Source organism: Convolutriloba macropyga, chromosome 8 (assembly GCF_964194025.1).
Source record: "Convolutriloba macropyga chromosome 8, txConMacr16.3, whole genome shotgun sequence".
Lineage (NCBI taxonomy): Eukaryota > Metazoa > Xenacoelomorpha > Acoela > Convolutidae > Convolutriloba > Convolutriloba macropyga.
The window spans coordinates 43,887,125-43,908,323 of record NC_134475.1 but is presented as its reverse complement, the minus strand read 5'-3'; the positions used below and the strand labels follow the sequence as shown (position 1 = coordinate 43,908,323).

The following is a 21,199-nucleotide window of genomic DNA, read 5'->3' as shown; positions in this document are numbered from 1 at the left end:
AAACCTAAACTTTACTCCACTGTTTGCCCACAATTTGACAAACTATGACCTTCATCACGTAGTACTTGCACTACAGAGCCTGAATGAGAAAAATACAATTTCTGTGGTACCAAGCACAAGTGAGAAATTCATCTCGTTGCAAATTGGAGTGCATATAAAAGCAACACAGAACAAAAAGGGCGTTTGGACAAACCAGTATGAATACATAAGACTACTGGACTCCTTCAAGTTCATGAATGCTTCTCTTGACAAACTGGTACAGAACCTGCCCCCGGATCAGTTCAGCTTGCTTGAACAACATTTTCAAGAGTGGCCCACATCGTCGGTAAACCTGTTGAAACAAAAAGGCTCGTTCCCTTATTGCTACGTTGACAGTTTTGAAAAACTTCAAGAGACACAGCTTCCCCCTCGTGACAAATGGACCAACAGTTTACAGCAATATGAAGTCACAGTGAGTGAAGATGAGTACAAGCAAGCGCTCCAGGTATTCAATTTATTTTCATGTCAAACTATTGGTGAATACTACAACTTGTACTTGAAAACTGATGTGTTCCTACTCGCCGCAGTTGTTCTTTGCTTTCGACAAGTTTGCTATGACACCTACGGACTGGATTGCTGTCAGTATTACACTGCATCAAATTTGTCAGGCGACGCAATGCTCAAAATTTGCAATCCCCATTTACATCTTCTAACTGAGAGGGAACACCTTGATATGGTTGAGAATCTTATAAGAGGAGGCGTGAGCTCGGTGTACAGTAAGCGTCTTTGTCGCGCAAATAACAAATTTCTTCCTGATTACAAACCAAAAAACATTTCTTCGTTCATCATTATGATAGACGCTAACAATCTATACGGAGGAATCATGGAAAAATTCCCACTGCCACTATGTGATTTTGAACTGTTCGACAAGAGTGAGTGGACCGACGATAATGCTCAGGAAATTCTTCATCGAATTTTAAATACACCAGATGATGACCCAGTAGGATACATAGTTGAAGTAGACCTAAGCTATCCCGACAGCCTACATGATCTTCACTCTGACTTTCCTTTGGCACCCACAAAAGAAGCTATTGATGAATGTTGGCTCAGTGAATACCAAAGCGACTTGTTGGCCGATATGCAAATTAAAAAACCCCCGCAGGTAAAAAAGCTCATCCAGACGCTTTTCGATAAACAAAATTATACACTGCACTACCAAACCTTGAAACTCTATGTTGAACTAGGATTGGTAGTAACCAAGCTTCATCGGGTGTTATCATTCAAACAAGAAAAGTGGCTGGCGCCATACGTGAAACTAAATACCGAAAAAAGAAAGCAGGCAAAGAATAAGTTTGAGGAAGATTTCTACAAATTAATGGTAAACTCATCATTCGGAAAAACTTGCGAGGGAAAACGAAACAGAATGAAAGTGAAGTTGACGCGCACTGAAGAAGAAACACTCAAATGGACAGACAAGCCCGAGTACCAGTCATCAAAAATTATCAGTGAAGATCTGGTCACTGTATGCCTTCAACAATCAGAAATACTGTGGGACAAACCAACCATCGTCGGTGCTTGTATACTGGATTTGGCTAAGAAATTCATGTTTGAGTTTCACTACAAAGTTATGAAGAAGAACTTTGATTGCAATTTGCTTTATTCAGACACAGACTCCTTCGTATATGAAGTGCGCTCAAGAGATTTCTTTGCAGAAATACAGAAGAAAAAACAGGTTGCAGATCAATTTGATTTTTCAAACTTCCCTCCTGAGCACCCGCTCTACAGCAGGGACAATGCACGAGTCACTCTTAAATTCAAAGACGAGATGGGAAGCCGGCCAATTGCTGAGTTTTGTGGACTCAAGCCAAAGCTGTATTCAATCAAGCTCGCTGAAGGCAAGTCTTTTTCACTAGCCCCCCCCTTTCACTCAAACAAAGTAATCAAAACAACAGGGATATGCAAAACATTCTAACAAACCATGTTTTTTTGGGGTATGAAAAAACGGGATAAATTTGAAATAAACCAAGTGTTTTTTTTCTCAGGTTGCGCCAAACAGTCAGCCAAAGGGGTCACAAAAGATGCACGGCGCAGCATGACCCATGAATTATACAAGCAAACTCTTTTGGGCGGCGAGGTTGTGCGTCTTCTCAACACCCGAATAGCCTCTAGCAACCACAGGCTTCACACAATAGTTGTCAACAAGAAATCATTGTCGGGCTATGATGATAAAAGATTCATATTAAGTGACCAAGTATCAACGTTGCCTTATGGACACAACTCATTGAGAGAGGACATGTTTTACAAAACAATACTAGATGAGCCGGACTGGGGTTCGCTTGATGCAAGCCAAAACGAGCAGGAAAGCACGCAGCAGGCGCGGGATAGCTCGCAGCAGGCGCAGGATAGCTCGCAGCAGGCGCAGGATAGCACGCAGCAGGCGCAGGGTAGCACGCAGCAGGCGCAGGGTAGCTCGCAGCAGGTGCAGGATAGCACGCAGCAGGCGCAGGGTAGCACGCAGCAGGCGCAGGGTAGCACGCAGCATGCACAGCAAAGGCGCAAACAGAACCAGCAGCAGAAAAATAAGCAGCCAAAGCAACAACCAACAACAACCATTCCGCAAACAAGCACCATTCACAACTCAAGTTTCAACTCCCCAGACCCAGGTTTTTATCAACGTGATTATAGTGAAGATGAATTAGAAGAAAACTTGGTAGATTTTGACAAAATGTCAGAGTTATCGGACAGTGGGTCTTCTACAGACCCAGCTTGCGATGGTTTTATTTTGGACCAAGCAATTGAATCCGATAACGCAAGTATTTCAAGTGAGAATCAAGTCACTTTGCCAGCACCAAAAAGCAAAAAGAGAAAGCAGAACGCAAAAAAAGGAGCGGCGAAAAAACCAAGAGCTCGCATTATAGACTATTCATCAACTGATGAAGACTAAACTCAGTGATTTGTGTATGCATGTTCACAGACTAACAAAGTTTTTTACCATTAAAAAGCCCGCGAACAGAACTATACAAAAGTAAGCACCAATTGAGATAAAATTTTTAGAGTTTTTGTTGAAGTGCTGGCTGAACGTCCGGTCCCTCTTGTATTCCACAAATTGTAATTCAAACCTGTAGCTAGTCACAACTCTCGCAGTAAAAAGTTCCTCTCAAGAATCCAGTAGCAGTTATTTCAAGTCTCAATCAAAAATCCTCCACCCCAAAACAAAACTCCCTCAACGTGCGCCGCGAACCACTAGCTTGATTGCTAGAAGCTGCTTGATCTCCACTTCAATATATTGCAAAGCCGATCTCAAAAGTTCGCGACCAGAACTTCTACGGCGAGCTCAACCTCCAGAGTTCACAGCCTTTCATTGGAATTTTGGATTTTTGATTTTGACTCGAAACAAACTGCCAACAGATTACCCAATAGGTACTTTGGCCTTTTCTCAGCTCATTTCAAAAGTTTACATAGAGATTAATTTCAATTAAATAGAAAGGTTACAATTCAGTACAAACAAGACACATCGAAAATAAAAGATTTGTACATTGTTTAATGAAACGTATAAACCAAAAAAAGTTCGCGGGCTTGGCTTAATTGTTTATTTACTTTGTAATTTTTGTCGTTAAGCTTTTTTGAGAAACCAGAAAAAGTTGTGTATGTGATTTACTGATCCTTTCAACAACGTTTGAGTCAAATAAACTGACCGATTTTGTTGTAGTTTCTATTCAAAAGTTGGTTTAAAATTTCGCAGGACCCGAATTTTTTTCAAAAGCTCCTACCCTTTATCCGGTTCATTGATATGATAAGTTAAAAAGCAGAAAAACAACCGGATAGAGCAGATAGTTCCTTCCCGTAATCAGGTCCTGTAAAAAAAAAATTCTTACTTAGTTGTTGCGAAGGTAGATGAGAAGCTCTCCGTTATTGAATTGAACGACAACCCTGCCCTCTACCTGGAACTTTTCGGGAACTTCACACTTCCCACAGTGACACAAATTGAGGTCAATAAAACCTTTGTTCAGGCACTCTTTGATTGGTCGGAGAACAAATTCTAAATATTGTGTCATTTTTTTTTTCAAGTGATACAGTCTTCTCAAACAAAAACATCAGTACTTAGTTGCCTTTTTTTTCAACGATTTGTATAACAAAAGTTTTCATTGTATATCTATAGGTTGTATGCTATCTTTGGAATTAAATAAGTTTCTGCAAAACATCTCATTAAAATATTCTTTTTAATAACTTTACTGCTTACTTTTTTTGTTCTCAGTTGCTGGCATTACTTCGTTTGAGCACCAAAAGCCTTTAATAAACGTTCAGCTGAAACAAAACTTTCCATAAAATTAATTCAAAACCGCCCACTCCCCCCCCCCCCAAAAAAAGATCTATTCTGTTTCATCTCAGTGGGTTTTCTCTACCCCCCCCCCCCAGCGCAAGTATTTTTTTTTTCTACATAGCAGCGTTCAAAAATGGTGAAGCGTGCTTAAAATCATGCATTGCGATGCAATGCGCTGAAATGCATTCGCTATTTCAGCGTTAGTTTAGTCCAAACTTTTTCAAAGCATACTATAAACGTCGTATTTTTGAACAAGCTTAATTCAATGAGAGTATAAGATCGATTACAGTTCCAGTCGTTCTCGGTTAATAGAAAACTCATTCGATCTTTAAAGAAAATCGCCACTTCAAAAGATAGTCGTCTTTTTTTTTTCAACTAAACTTACTTCAATGCAAATACAAGAACGCTTAAGTATGCAGCAAACCACTGAACACAAAGTTGAGGTGGAAGAGTAGGTGAAACTGGGACCCAAAGAGGTGGTGGTCGATTGGCAGTTGGAGATAATGACAAATAAGTTGTGAAATCTAAAGGGATTGAAACAATTTGGCAAACTTTATTTTTAAAAAAAACAAGAATTTTGTCTTCCATTTAACACGACAGTCTCAATTCTTTGTAGCGCTGTGCTTTATTAAATTTTCCAACAGTTTCATGAAGTAATTTTTCAAAATTTAATACAAAATTTGCCAAAATGTGAAGTTTTCCATCACAACTAGCTGTAGATTGAACACAAGATTAACCTCCTTGACAACAGTTAGTCGTTTTCCAATATAAACTTCACCAATAAGTTCGTCAAAGTAAAGTAACAACTACAAGTTCCTTAAAAATCAAGCAATTTTTGTCAATAATTGATTAAATGATTGGCAAGAAACTAATCCACCGAATGATCAAGTTGAACACAAAATGAATGGTTCAATTTTTTTTTGCAATGTCCAGACGTTTGTTGTTTTAGCCAAAAATGTTTGTAAGCCAGCCTCCCCTGGTACCCCTGAAACCCTTTACTCCATTCCCCTAATTTTGAATTTTTGATCTGTCGGTAAATTTTCTAAGATCTCGCCGCAAAAATCTAGTGGGGGGGACAAAAAACCGAAAATTCGGAACATTTTTGGCTAAAAATTGGGTTATGTTTAATGAAAATCGGATATGTGCACGCTTAAAATTTACAGCGGCGAACAATAGCGCTTCTAAGTGACTGAATTTACGTAGTAAAACAAGGTCTAGCTAAAGCGAATTTGTCTAGCGCTGCACAATATGGCGGGAAATTAGCAAAGTTTGCAAATCAAAATGAACTAATTCAAATAGCCGAAAGAAATTAAGACGAATGAAATAATAAAATAGCACCATAAAATCTTCAAAAAATCTGACTAAAACCTCAAAAATAGGGGGGACATTTTACTGCATTTTAAAAAATTTCAAAATGTCCCACCCCGTTGTAGATGGCCACCTCAAAATGTCCCACCCCGTTGTAGATTGCCACGCTGCAGTAATTGTCCGTCCCCCCCCCCCCCCCCCCCCGTTGAGGTTCTAGTCAGAATTTTATACTACTGTCGAATTATTTGTGTAATCAATGAAAAATCTTTGAATTGTAAGTCACCAATTGTCCTAATAATTTTTTTTGTCGTCAAGATTTTCGTCATTTTTCGTTATTAGTGGTGCGAGTTTTTTTTTTGAATTTGAAAGAATTGAATTGTATTGGGGCGCTGTCTTCTTTTGATTTGTCACACTTATTCGTGGTTTTTGAAGTGAAATTGAAGTGATATTTTGGTCACGACGAAGTGGACCGACCGAAGTGGTTTTTCGGCGTGAACGTTTTTGCTCTAATTTTACAGTAGTGAGAAAATGGTTTTTGAATCAAAATTTGCTTTCTGGCATTTTGAATTTTTGGATCTGATTCTAGGTCTAGTTCCTAAGGTTATCTTTTTTAATCGGTGACTTCTGTTTTGATAGGATGTATTATTAGAAGTAGTCAAATGCTGTACATCAAAGAGAAGTTTTGAGGTCAATCTACTGAACAAAAGTAAAGCAGAGAGAGAATCTAGAGTGGTTTTTGTTCAAACATCATTCTGACAAAGAGAGCGAGAAGAGTGACTTTGAACAATTTTTGTGCTAAGCGAACAAGTTTTTTTGATCACGTGCTGCATTTTCAAAAAGCGATTTTTTAGCCGAAGGCGTTTGTTTCAATTATCTAAGTTAGAAATACTACATTTGAGACGGTTTTTGAACTTTTGAAGCAAATTTTGAACTTTTTTTGAGATTTTGTCCTGTTGGACGTTTTTGTGGCAGTTTTTGTAAGTTTTTTTATAAATTTTTTTCTGGCATGCGTGGAGTTTTTTTGGTTGAACTTTTTTATTGTTTAAGTGGTTAAGGTTGTCTTTCGATTCGATTGTTTTTTTTAGTTCTGTTTGTTAAAGAAAATGGATAATTTAAATCAAATTTTGGCCCATTTTTGTTTATTTGTGTTTTGCTTTTTTTTCAAAATTTAAGCTTTTCGCGATAGCTGTTTTTGTCCACTATTTAATCTAGGTCTTTTATATATGTATAAAGGTGTATTGTTTCTAAGAATGGGCACATCAAGGTGATACATGGCCTGTTTTTTACTGAAATAAATTGTTAATTTGAAATTTCTATCGGATTTTTCGTTTACTTTTTTGATTATTGATCAGCATTTTTCGGACTAGCTTTGGGTTGCTCATCGATTGAGTAGCAAAATGGTTTGAAGGTTCTCCGGAATAGATGCTGTTGTTTTCTATATGAGATGACTTTTCTTTGCCTAATTCAAGCACAGAAGTTCAACTGAGTCTGTGTCACTCTAAGTGAATGTTTTTTGTGAGCAGCTAGTAGAAGCAATAAGTTTTACTGGTTCTTAGGTAAAGTATAAAATCTCAGCAATTAACAAAAATGAAGAGAAATTTCTTTCTCAGTCTATTTTTGAGACTGCAGATATACAAAGCTATGGCGGATAGTTTATGGCAATCTGCCAGATACGTTTAGGAACTTCCGGTATTGTAAAATTTGATTTGCGGCATTTTCAAGTGGTATTTCAATAAATAATGTAGAAATCTAAGTAAAAAATTAATTTGTGCTTTGGTTCTGAATTAATTTTTGTTCCCGGTTTCGTGATTGGTTTCGTTAGTTCAATTTTCCAGTGCTTGGTTTTGTTCTTTAAATTGTAGTAACTAACAAAAATTTATTTAAGGAAGTCAAAGCAGCAAGTCTGAGAAGATATCACAAAGAGACATTGGGTCCGAAAATGAAGCACTAAACACCAAAGATACCAACCCAGTTAAGAAGACGAAGTCTGGCAATGAAGAGTCGCACAGACCGCGAAATGAGTCCAAGACCATAAAACTAGAATCGGACTCGAGTAGCGAAGAGGAACTCGAACGCCGTCAAAGCGCCCAGAGAAGTAGAGAAAGGCACGTCAAAGAATCAAGTAAAAAAGAGCAAGAGAAACGCAAACGCACAACTGAAAGAGCATCTGATAAAAAATACGACATGAAATCCATTAAGAGAACAGTTCAACGAAGCACATCACCTAGTCCAGAGAAAATTACCGAAAAACGGAGAACTGCCGGGTCGAAAGATTCCTCGGAGGAAGAATCACCCAAAGTTCTGCCCAAATCCAAGCCAAAAGAGTCACCAAAAGGTTCTCCGACTAAGAAAGTTGACCACAGGGGACGTCCTATGGCTGTAGTAGCGCCCGTTCAGCAGAAACGAGATACTTCTGAAAGTACCAGTCCACAGCCTCGAAGGGACAGCAGACCTCTAGGATCAACCATACGTCCAGATCAGGTTGAAGCGCGGAACGTTGAAAGACCGCGACGGCGGCAGTCCAGCGATGATGAAGTTAGACCACCAAGAAGAACAGAACGAGAGGTGAACGAGCGGCGTCGAGAAGGTGAAAGTGAATCGCATGGTGGCAGAGGTATTGATAGACAAGAAGCACCTCGACGTGCCGAAAGATACGAGGAAAATCGTCGATCAACACAAGAACGTCGAGCTGATCAACCAAGTAACGCAACACCTGAAAGGCTCCGTGAAAATCGGGACAAAGCTCGTGAAAACCAAAGAGGATATGATGAGGAAGAACGGGAGCGGAGACGATCTGATGTGACAAGGTCTCAGAAGTTACCCCGCAAGCGTAGCCCCGACAGTGACGATTCTTCTCGTGAACGTGCCCCAAAGCGTAAAAGCCCTGAGAGAAAAGATAAACGCAACGTACCGTCTCAAAATATCGAAAGACGTCGTGAGCGATCGCCGCAAAATGGGTCTTCCAGAAAGACGAAAAAGCCAGCCCGCAAATCATCTGGTTCTGAATCTGAGGTAGAAGAGCCCAGACGATCCAGTCAGAAAAAGACTCCTGTAGATGAGCGAATGGTCAAAACGTCCCGCGACAGGGCACCACCAGAAGTTGTTGACAGACATACGAGGGGAACATCCAGGGAAAACAGAAGTGATCCAAGAAACAGGGAAAGAGATATAAAACGGAATCGAGAGATTGAGAAGCAAAAAATAGTGGACCGTAGTGACAGCTCATCGCCTGAGAAAGAAAAGCGAAAACCGACGACCAAGAAGAGAAGCCCAGAGCCTGTTCGGAAGCAAAGAAAAAAATCCGAGTCGTCAGAAAGCGAATCAAATTCAGAGCCAGAGATTCGACCAAAAGCAAAAGGGAAAGATCAGGGCAAAAGTTCATCGCGCGTTCGTCGCAGAAGATCACCCTCTTCTGTACGTAAGCAAAAACCTTCAGATGAAAGATTACGCAAAAGGTCATCCTCATCGCCGCAAAGACGACCGACTCGAGATAAACCGATGAAATCTAAGAGTCCAGAATCATCATCCGACTCGGAATCTGAACCAGATCAAGGGAAGTTGCGCAAGTCTAGTGGTTCGACCTCGCCAGCCAAGAAAGTTCAGAAACAAGACTCCAACATTAAAACTAAGAGGCCAGTTCGCAATAAATCAGAAAGTGACTCAAACAGCTCGTCTTCTTCGGACCAGGAAATTGAGTCTTTAAGACACAAAGCATTGAAAACAATCCAAAACTAAGCTGCATCAGATTAAAAATGCAAATATCGTTGAGGCCCGATATCAGGATGAGGCTAATGTGCTGCTTGTGACAAATTGTTGACCACTTATTTATGAAAAGTTGATGAAAAATGGAAAGCTGGCTCGCTGAATAATTGTTTTAATTGGTTGAAATGGTTGACTTCAGCTGAATTGCATATATTGTGATTAAATATTTATCTTGTTGATGAGTCTGTTGTTGATTTTATCAGTAGTAATTGCTATGCTTGACCTTAATATTTTATTTAGATAAATTTGAATAATTTGAAGAGCTTTTGCTGCACCAGTTTTTTCGCAAACCGAAAACGAACGAAGCTCAATTGTTGATCGCACTTCAAAAAGGATCTTTTTAATAGCCGCCCTCATCTTCTCAGCCGGCTATTATAGCGCTCCTATTTTTACAATTCAAAGAATTTGAATTGCATTGGGGCGCTGTCTTTTTTGAGTATTGGAGAAGTCCTTTTTTTAAATCAATTTTATTGGAGTGATTTTTGAAGCGGGAAATTAAACGCGTGTAAAAATTTGGAGTGATTTTGGTGGTGAACAAAAGTGAAGAGCGGAGTGAAAAGAGAGTGGTTTTTGTTCATAGCGCTGTTTTTTTTGTTCACGTGCGGCTTTTAAAAGCAGTTCTTGCAACTTTTGATGGTTATGAGGTTTGATTATGATATTGTATTAGTTTAAGGCTTGTTCTGGTAGGAATTGAAGGTTTCAAGTAGTAAATTTTAGTTTAATGCTAATTTGGAGATTTTTGATCAGTTTTGCTGATTTTGACGAAATTTGATGATTTTTTGCCTGTTTTTTTTTTGTTTTAATGCTTTAAATGGGATTTGGATAGAAGCTTGTTACTTAAGAAATATTCAGATACCAATTGACTAAAGTTTTCTTGGTATAACTCATTTTTTTCTTAGGAAAATTGACAGAAACATTGAGAAGTTTTAAAACCATTTTTCTTTTTTTTTGAAGGTTTTCTTTTTAAATTTTAGACAAGTTTCTTAGCCTATTATGGCTTGCCCATTGTTTTGCGAGCTTTTCATTGCTCTAATTGAAAAGGAATTTTATTCGGCTTTATGTTTCCTTGTACTATATAAAAAAACTCAAGTTAAAAAAGTTTTTATAGTTTTTTTGTTCAATTTGTTTTTGAATGCCATTTCTATTCTTCCTTAATTTTTTCATGGCGTTTGTGGAGGTTCAGGGTTCACAATAGTTTTTCAGTTGTTTAGTCATAAGGATGGGCAATTTTCTCCTTCAAAACGCTGATACCAAAAAATCCACAACCTACATGACAATAGTTTTCTTTCTTTCTAACTAGGATTTCTATTTTCTGTTCAGGTAAAGGATGTTTTTATTTTCATTCAATGCTTTGTATTGTATTTCAAGACTTAAGCTATGTTTGATTGATCTGAAACGGAGTTTGTAGCAAACACATTAGTCCTGTGGTCTTTTTAATGCAATTTTTTGCTGGATGGATTTTGTGGCAGACAACTTTGTCCCTTTGTACTGAAAAACCGGATGAACAGGTAACACCCGGAGGGCATCAAATTCCCTAGAGTCTTGTGGCTACTAGACTTAAGTATGCGATTCACCGCAACTGTTTTGGAGAAATAATTTCATCGTTCATAGAATTTGAGCCTCAAGTATGGGGAGGTTGCTGTGGGGAAGGGTAGTGAAGTCGGGTTAGAGGGTGAAGTGGGGTGCACTTCACCCCCCTAACCCGACTTCATTACCCTCCCCCTTAGTAACCTCCCCATAATTCTCCCCTCACCCCTGCTCATCGTTCGCTCCGTAACTCCGCGCTCGCCCACACCCAAGTACAAATCCTCGCCGCGCTTAACCCCACACGCTTTGAATTAAGCTAAAGCGAGCCTGCCTAAATCGTCGCTAGCTACTGAATCGTTTGCGAGCAATTCGTCCGACTTTAGTTGGTTATGATCTTCACTTCGACAAAACAATTTTTTGCTTGCTTTTGTCCACTGCTTGTTCGACATTCTGCGTGAAATTTTTTTGACTTCTCTTAGCTAATTTCCTTTTTTGCTCGTTTTGTTCAAAGAGATCTTAAACTCCAGTTGGTCAGCAAAGCAATCTAAAATGAACAGCGTCATAAAAAACGAAACCAAGAATTGAGACGGGATAAACCAATGAAGCACAGTATTAGATGTCCGTCATTTGAACTTCTAATTGTTATAATTAACCTTCGATACCAGATTTACTTTTTGTTGATATCGTTGTAATCCCTCGTCTCATTAAGAAAGAGAAGTATGTCCAACTACAAAATCCAAGCAAAATAGTGCGCACTTTAAAAATTATTTTGGCATGAAAATCAGTTCATTTTCTCCTTCGTCCAATCACAATCCGGGTTATGAGAAACAATAAGGGCTACATTTCGGACTATTTTCTGGGTATTAGTTTCTTTCTCAATGACGTTTTTATAAAGGAGCAAAAAATCACATTTGCGTGCTAATGTTTAAATATTAAATCCAAGTAGTGGCCAAGCGATACGAAAAATATGGTACCTATAGGAATAGCTGGATGTCGAAACGTTTAGCATAATGCCACAAAAACTTAAGATGCAATCAGGCTTGTTTTGCAAAGAACTATTTGCTCCAATTATATTAGAAACAAGAGTTAGTATTTTTATTTGCTTTTAATTGTCAATTAATGCTAAGAAATCCCTAAAGCAAAACATGTTGGTCAAGTTGTTTTAAAGTTTGGAAGTTTGGACTAGTTTTGCTTTCTATGAGATCTAAAATTTAAATTGATAATAATCGTGTCTAAAATTTGGGAAGGCTTGAGGTTTGGAAATTCTGTTTGGGCCTTTTTTCTGCAAAAAAATAATGACCTTGGTTACATTCGCTTTCACTATTAATATTTTTCTCGATTTTTTGAAGTGCTCCATAAAAAATACTTTTCACTGAATAGAATAAAATATAGATGCGTGCAATGTTCCGATTGTTGACAAAATTGGTTTGGTTAGAAAAATACTTTTTGGTATTTCCAAATTATGAAGCATTAATGACCATCATAAATTAAGCATAAATTCAAAATGCTTAAAAGGCCAGAAAGGAATATTAAAATCTTTCAGCCTGAAAAAAAATAAACTAGTGTTTTTAGAGAAATGAAAATATTGAAAATATTTTTCAAGAATTGATTTAGTTTTCCAATGTGCCAGTTTTCCCTCGATCGGAAAAAATTGATCGGAAGATATCTATCGGAAAAAAAGACAAAACAAAATAGGCTCCAATTAAGTTTCTAACCCACAAATGAGTTTGGAGGATTGGAACAATCATACTTCTACTAAATTATAGAATTACTGTTTTTGACTACCGTCTTCCTCTTCGAAAGCGAAAATACTTAGTTCCGGTAAAAAGTATGCCACTGAAACAGCTGTCAGTAATTTTTTTAGTGACTACATTTTTCTTGCAAGATCCTGAAGCACAATTTTCGTCATTCATAATGTCCAAGCGAAACCTTCCGCCGTGCCCGAAAACTAATTTTGCAATTGATGATCGCAGCCATTTTTCATATTCTGAGCTTTGGTCAGACTGAAGTGCTATTTATGATCACACCGCTGTCCAGATTTCGGCCTGTGACCAGACAGCGTCAGAAACATGAAGTCTCTGATGCGATCTTCTACTGACTGTTGTTGAAACTGTTACGCAACCTAATTTTTGCAATTCCATGTGTTAACTATAACCACCCTGGTCAAATTTAATCTGATCTGCAATCACGATATCTTAGCGCTGCAGCAGACCTTAAATTATTAAAGCTTATCAATTTGAAAAGGTATGATCTAGATTCTTTTTTGACTACATCGAATAAAACTAAGTAAAATGACTGCAAGTGTAATCTTTATGCCTATGTGACTCAGATGTAGAAGCTGTTTTCAAAAAGGACCGCAATTTTTCAAGTTCTTAAACAGCACTGGCTAATAACTAACTTTTTTAATTCTAAATTATTTGTTTGTTAAATCCTGATTTTCAAGATAGCATTGTTATTAATCGCTGAAGTGGCTAAAAAAGGAGTTTAAATACAAGGATTCCAGTTGACAACCAGGAGCATCAATTAGTTTATTGTACTGGTTGTTCATCACTTCGACAATTCGAACTCCTTCACTTTTGTGTTCATTTGCTTTTTTTCTCGCTCTCTCAAAACATGCAGTTGTAATAACACAGCTACAACATTGAATCCAATCCCAACACATGACGTCCATAAAATTTTTTCCGGGAAAAGAAAAATCTCCGCGACAAAACAAAGCGCTGGAGATAAGAGCTGGCACACAAACACCGCAGTTATAGTTACAGCTTTGTTAATGGAACCACTGAATGCAAAAAACGAAGTAATGGCCATAAAAATCATACTAATTACCGCTAGTAGATTTGATTGCAAAGAGCAATTTGGGGCAACAGGGTCCCACAAAAATGAGCCCAAAATCATAGACCCAATAGCTTGCCATAAACTTGACCATATTGGTGTAATATTTTGATGGCGGCGGAGAGTTGAAAAGGACGTAGCAAGAGAAACGCTTGCTAACATCGTGAGACAAACGCCAAAAACTTTGCCCCAATCAAAAAGATTTTGGTCGAATAGAAGTAAAATGTTCGATATGAACGCGGTTCCAATGATTCCTGAGGATCGGTTTCTCTTCCACTTTAAATTATTTATTTCACACTTTAAATTACTTGAAAATTTAAGGGAGGGAATTCCTTGTATAGAACTTTTTTTAGCCATGATCACTTGAGTTTTTGCCTAGAAAGGAATAAATACATAGCAAAGCGGCCGTGACGCGAATTGTTACTGGAATTATTCAAAAATTGCGTTAGTCATTAGTCTTCATGTGAGTCAGGTCAAATTTGAAAATGGAATCCCAAAAATTTTTCAAATGTACACGTCTCATGCGTCTGAGTCGGAGACTGTCCCGTTTTCCAAATATGTGCCAAAAAGTTTTCCGTCCGATTAATTTAAGGTTGTTGTTATTAAATTTCAAATTTCCTAATACAATTGTATGAAAGTACCAATTACAGATGTTCATGCCCTCTTCCCCGAGAACGAAACAGATCCATTCCTGATATCACAGAAACTATTCTTAGAAAAGTAGGAAACAATCGATCTTCCACGGATTGTAATATAACAGATGTAAACAATGCGAAGAAGACAAAGACCATATTTTGATTTGAGGGTAAAATGTAATCCAGCGTTACAGGAATTAGAAGCGCTGGAATTGCTGCGAAGACACAACCATTCAAAGCTGTCACAGAATAACTAAATCGATTCTGTTTGAACTTCTGAAAAGTAATATCCGTTTCCAGCACAAGAAGAGCACTGAAGAATGATGTGCCAATTAATCCGTAGTAAAATACAATATTCCAAGATTTATATCCTGATTTGGCAAAGGCTAATGTGTAAATTGCAAAACAAACGGCCCGTAAGATGATATACAGTAAACCTTTGTTCGCGATCAAACTTTGACCCATTTTGTGGCTGAAAATCAATCTTTAATTGAAGCAGTTTTGATAGACTTTGCTAAATAATATTTTTGCTGTCAGGTTAAATCAAAATGGTAGCTGAAGAAAGAAGTTTTCAATTTTTATTAAAATGTAGTCGTTTTCTTTCAGTAGCCGGTATTCAGTGTATACAATACAATAACCATGCATTATACACTTTTTGCAGCACAAATTTTTCGATTGGTTTATTGTTCATTTGTGTAAAGTAATATAATCTTTTCTCTCAGCAAGAAAGCGTTACAAATGAAAAATTTTCTGTTAGAAAAATAGATTATGCAGTTGATACTCGCTCAAACTTGATCTCTCAACTTTCCCTCTACTTCTCTCAACTTTTGTGGCGTGAGAGCCGAAAGGTAAGGTGTGTGGTTCTTGACCATAGCCTGACCAATATTGGCTGCAATGATTGTACCACTTGAAAGTTTCAGACGCAAAAAAGCGGCTATAGTCACCAAAAAAAGAGCAATGCTGCTCATTGAAAGATCAGTCTGAAATGGGAATTATAAGAAAAAGGGCAGCTGAGAACAGGCTACTGTAGGCCTAATGCTGTTCCGCTGCGATTACGCAGGAACCATAATTATTAATTAACTAGCTCAAGAAGTACTGAAAAGCGAAATGCTTCATTGTATTTAATAGTAAATTTTTTTAAATTTTGTCCTTATTTTTAAATTACTTCAAGCAATTAAAAAATTAAAGCAACTTTCATTTAAAAGAACTACTTGAATTATAATACGAAAGGAATTCATAGATTAGAAATTCAATCGATATAGAACTTTAGGTTTCTGAAACAACTCAATTAGAAAAAAAAACTGAACTTATTCAATTAGTAAGACAGAAATATAAAAAACTGAGAAAAAGTTCAAAATTAATTCAAAAAAATATCTTTGTCAAACTGATTTATTTCAAAATTCTAACAGTTTGTGATTATGCATTGCGAAACAAGTAACTGCTACTGCAAGCTGCATACATTTGTTTTCAGACCGGTTAATTAAAACTGTTAACACTTTTTAGAAGGATCACAGCTCATCTTTTAATAAATATTTTTTCATGAAAAATTATTCAAGACAATTTTCTCGAAAATTGAACTCCTTAATTATTAAATTTTACTGATACTGCCCTTATCTAACTGTTTTCTCTAACTATATGCACACAACCATTGTGATTGCTTCTAGTATTGAACCAAAATTAAATTTAAGTCAGAATAGTAAACAAATTTTAGTTTTTGACAAGCCAGTCATGGGTGAAAATCCGAATATATATTAAATTTCGACTTTTGGAATACACTTTTCATGGGAACCAACCTAAAGAACTTGAGAAAAAAAATACTAATGAAGTTTTCTGTAAAGAGCTGTCGTGTTCCGTATCAACAATATACCAGGGAAGGAACAATTTGAAAAAAAATTACAATGCCAGTTTTTAGCACAGAAACATGGTAGGAGAAGTCAAAGCAGCCTTGTATATAACAGGTTACTTTAAAAATCCAATTAAAAGTGAGGTTTTTTGGTCTTTTCGCTGATTTTTTTTGTTAATGTTGCTTTTCTGTATTTTCTTTGAACATAGCTTTGTTGAAAATATCGAGATGAATAAAGTAAGGTATGAAACACAGACTTGGCAAGAATTAGAGTAGTGTAGTTTTCTTTTTTCCGCATTTTGTTCTTTCACATTTCAAATTAAGGTCTTGTGAAAAAAATAAGTCTTTTGTAAGTCAGGTTCTATGGAAAATTTTCAGCTATGGTGCATTAAATTTTCTGTGCTTTTGTTGACTAATGGAGTGATTTTTGATTGAAACAAGTTGGATTCTTACTACAGTGTCCTTTCGAAAAAACCTTGATTTCTTATTTCTTCATTCTTTGAACAAGTTTGTAGTTTGTATCTTCAGACACTCTGATTTGAACAACGAATGTTTTATAACATCACAATGCGGTATTATCTTGAAAAACTTTTTGATATCCAAGTTCCAGGAGTTTGGAATCGTTCAACAGAAAAGCAATTATTTTATAGATTTTAAAGCAATTATATTTATTAACTTTTTTCAGAAATTGTTTCGTTCATAATTATACCTGATTCCCTAGTCTAATTTATAATGCTCTCATGAGTCTAAATGGGGAGATAAGTTGAATTTCCAGTTTTTTTAACAACTTCGATTCCAGGACCTCATTTATCTTGCCATTGATATTATTAACATAATTTTCACTCTGTGAAATGATAATTACGTCGCTAAAACTGACCTCATCAAAAGACACATGATATGATCTGTTCAAATCTGAGAATAGGGTGTTGAAAAACTTAAGCTTCGGGGTTGCAAAAACAAAACTGTTTTCTCTATCAATTTTTTTCTCAGAACGTCCTACAGTGATTGGGACAAGGAGAAATTAAGCAAATTTTATTGTGGTAATTCATACCGTTCTTTTCATGGGGAGATTCTTGAGTAAAAACGTCCACCATTATTCATTTATGTGTTAAAAGGTCTTATATTGTCGCTTTGGCAAATTGTTCGGAACACAATTGGTTGGAACATTATGTGTGAACGCAAACTGCCGATCCCCCTTATTTGCTGTTTTTCAACTAACTGTGAACGTTGTTGTATATCAACCAAGTCAGAAGTGAATCATGAAAAAACGTTGATTTTGTCCGATTACACGCAAAAACGAGTTGTTTACTTCTCGCAAATTTGCAAATCATAAAAAAAACTTGGCTGATATAAACACTTAAGGTAAGAACTATGTAATTTGGATTCATTCTGTTCATTACATACTTTTGGTTATCCCCTTCGTTAAAAACAGTATTCGTTATTTTTCCCCTGAAATTCAATTGCGTTCAAAACTCTCCCTCTAAAAGTTAGTTGCTTATCTGTTTCTCATTGGATACAAAAGACAGGAGACTGAAGACAGAGTACAGAAGACAAAAGACACAAAAGACAAAGAATAAAGATTTTACCGACACGGCTAAGCTTCGGGTCACAGACGTTACCCGGCAACTTTATATTTTTTCTTGTGTCGGTCAATAAAATACGCCTGGAGATTTTCTTTTATACGGTTTCAGACGTCACCGTCGGAGATTGCCCGAGTTTCCAGATGTCACCCCAAGAAGTCCTATTCCCCGGTGACATTAGTCCAAATATCAATAGCTTTCATTAAAGGTGAAAATCGACAAAAAACAAAAAGAAAAATTTGTCCCCTTTAATTTATTAGAACCCCATCATTGACAATATAACTTCAATTTGTGCTAGTGTTAAAAATCGAACGAAGTGACAAAGTCATACGGCAAGATATAATTTTTAAAAAAAGGAATTTGACGAAAAACATTCTTGGCAACAAAAATTCAAAAAACGTTGTGTAAATTTTTGGCTTTATATTTTCATGAAACTTGACACTAGTAGTTGGGACCCGCTTTTGAATTAGTGTTCAGTGAGCCAAAAAATTACTTTTAGAAGAATTACTAACAGTTCTTCAAAAAACAAGATTGACGAAAAAAGTTTCGACAGCAAAAGTACAAAAAACTTTGCAAAAGTTTATGACTTTATATTTTATAGAACTTGACATTAAAAGTTCAAGTCCAAAAAAATTAGAAGCTTTACTAACAGTTGTTCAAAAAAATGACCCAAAAATGTTTGAACATAAATTCAAAAAATGTGTATAAGATGCTGGCTGATATATACTTCTGGATATATTTCTGATCTAAACTGATAATAGCAGTTAAAGCCCGTTTTTGAGTTAGTGTTAAGTGAGCCAAAATTTTTATTTTTTGTTCAAAAAGAGATTTGACGAAAAACACCTTTTTGACAACAAATTTAGTTTTCATTAAACCTGACGCTAATATTTCCAGCCCGGCTTAGAATTATTGTTAAGTGAGCCAAAGAAGTTTTTCATGGAAGAACTGCTAACCGTTGTTCAATAAACAAGTTTGACAAAAAACGTGTTTGATAATAAAAAAATCAAAAAAATTTTAATAAATTTTTCGTTTTTTGTATTTTTGTCATAAAAGCTGACACTAATAGTTCAAGCCCAGTTTTTAATATGAGTTAGGTGAGCCAGAAAAATTTTTCCTAGAAGAACTGAACTTCAGACAGTCAATCGAAAACGAAAATTGAGAAAAAGAAAACTGTTTTTGACACAATAAACTCAAAAAGCTTGTTTTGAAAACTTTGGCTTCATGTTCTCTCAAAACCCAATTTTTGGTCTAACCTCACTTTTGAATTATTTGTTCGCCAGCGTTAGAAAAAGTGCAAATAGCCAATCAAAAACGGATAATGACGAAAAAATGGATATTGTTTTTTACGAGAAAAAAAAACAAAATGCGTTTTTTAAATTGTTGACCACATATTTGGATGTAACCGAATTATTACGAATCAAAACTTTTACTGAAGTAATGTTAAATCATTATTTTTAACAGAAATAAGCTCAGAATAAAACTCAAATAATGAATTATAAACTGAAAATAATTGTAACCCCACTCAAGTCAGAGGAGCGCAAAAAAGCATTTCTTTTTTCTTGCGCAGCCTATTTTAAAGCAGAAGTCATCGGTCTCAGCCGTTGCCATAATAATAATCAGAAAAAATTGACGAAAGAAAACGGTTTCAGAACTTAACGAGCTTTTGATTTTTTTTTCTGAGAGTAAAGAGAGTAGTCATTTCAAGTATTTATGAAAAACAGTAACGCTACAAAAAATTTTGTTATTTCATAGTTTGTTAAGAGTTGTAAAAAAGATTGGCAAAAAAGTTTTTTACAAATAAAATTCAAAAAACAGTTTTTAAATTTCTGTTTTTATTTTGTCATAAAAGCTGAGACTAATAGTTCAAGACCGCTTTTGAATAAGTGTTAAGTGAGTCAAAAAAGTCATTCCTAGAACTACTACAGACAGTAAATCGAAAACAAAAATTGTCAGGAAAGAACTTCTGTTTTTGAGAAAGGAAACTCATAAATGGTTATTTGAAAGTTTTGCTTCATATTCTCTTAGGACCCAACTCTATTGGTCCAACCTCACTTTGAACTACTTGTTAGTGAGCCAATGAAGCCAGTGTTAGAGGAAGTGCAAATAGCCAATCAAAAACTGATACTGACACAAAAACTTTTTTTACGAGAAAAAAACAAAATACGTTGTTTAAATTGTTGGCCACATATTTGGATGAAACCTAATTATTAGTAATCAAAACTTTTACTGAAGTAGTTTTAAAATATTATTTTTAGCAGAACTAATTCAGAATAAAACTCAAATAATGAAGAAGTAACGGAAAAATATTGCAACCCTGTCAAAAACAGAAGAGCGCAAAAAACTAGTTCTTCTTTTGCGCTAAGCCTAATTCGTTGAAGAAGTTGTCGGTTTCAGACGTTGTCGCTGCTAACGTCCCTTATCGCCTAAATTTCAGTCGTGGCCTTAATAATACGAAGAAAATTGACGCAAGAAAACGGTTTCAGAATTTACCGAACTTCTGGCTTTTGCTGATTGAGAATGAAGTTTATTACAGTTTTCAACCTTCCTGCAATTCTCCTGGCCCTTGTTGCCTAAACTCATTGGTTTTTAGGCATTTTGTTTGGTTTTAGGCAACAGAAAAAGAAATTTCTGAACAACAGGTTTCCAATTTCTAAATTTGCAGAAAGTTGTGAAAGGTACTCTGTAACCATAGTTTTTTGTTTGGGCCATGGAGCCCAGACAATTTTTCCTCGCTATTTTTATAAGTTCTTCAATTAAAAAATTTCAGCTTTAGAGGAAAGAGGCTTTATTTTTAATTTTTACGAAAAAGAAAAGATGTTTAAGTAACATTAATTTGATTTCTGGTCTGAATTAAGTTTAGCTGTTTAGTTGTGACATAGCACAAAATTACTTAACTAGAAAAGCCAATAAGATTTCTTGAAGCACTGAAGAGCGGTTTTTCAATCAGAAGCTGAGTTTTGGACAAATAGCAAGCAACTATTTGAGTCTGTCAGACAAAAGTCGAATATTGCTGGCGAAAATTCGGAAAAGCATTTTATTTTTTCCTAGAGCATAAGCTAGATGTAGCAAGCAAAGATGCCATTTAGGACATCATTTTTTGAAAAAATGTACGTCTTTGGTCGCTAAATGAAGGAGAACTAGGAAGGTTCATTAACAATCAAATCTTAGACAACTTTTCACATCGAAATTTGCGTCGCTGCGGTTCTTTTAAGCCGTTTTGCCTTCAGTAAAGATCTTGAACGTCTTCAACAGCAACAACCAGTCTAAAGAGTACAAAAATCAGCAAGATGTCCGAACAGTTTGTTGCCGAGCGCCAGCTTGCCATTAACATGCTCAAAGTGGCAGATATAAAAATCAGCTCGACCGCTTGGAGAAAATTTTTCAGCAGCGAAAGAGTTTTCGATCCTTATCT

At 36.2% G+C, this 21,199-nt stretch overlaps 1 protein-coding gene across 2 annotated transcripts in view; it reads left to right on the top strand.

Moving 5' to 3' along the window:
* The window catches only part of LOC142344750 (uncharacterized), an 83,834-nt gene extending 74,190 nt beyond the window's left edge, over positions 1–9,644 (top strand). For both annotated transcript variants that reach the window (XM_075396646.1, XM_075396645.1), the window contains one exon: positions 7,494–9,644. In XM_075396646.1, the coding sequence (XP_075252761.1) occupies positions 7,494–9,343 (1,850 nt within the window). In that variant the 3' untranslated portion in view covers positions 9,344–9,644. The remainder of the gene's footprint in view (positions 1–7,493) is intronic.
* The last annotated feature ends 11,555 nt before the right edge of the window (positions 9,645–21,199 follow it).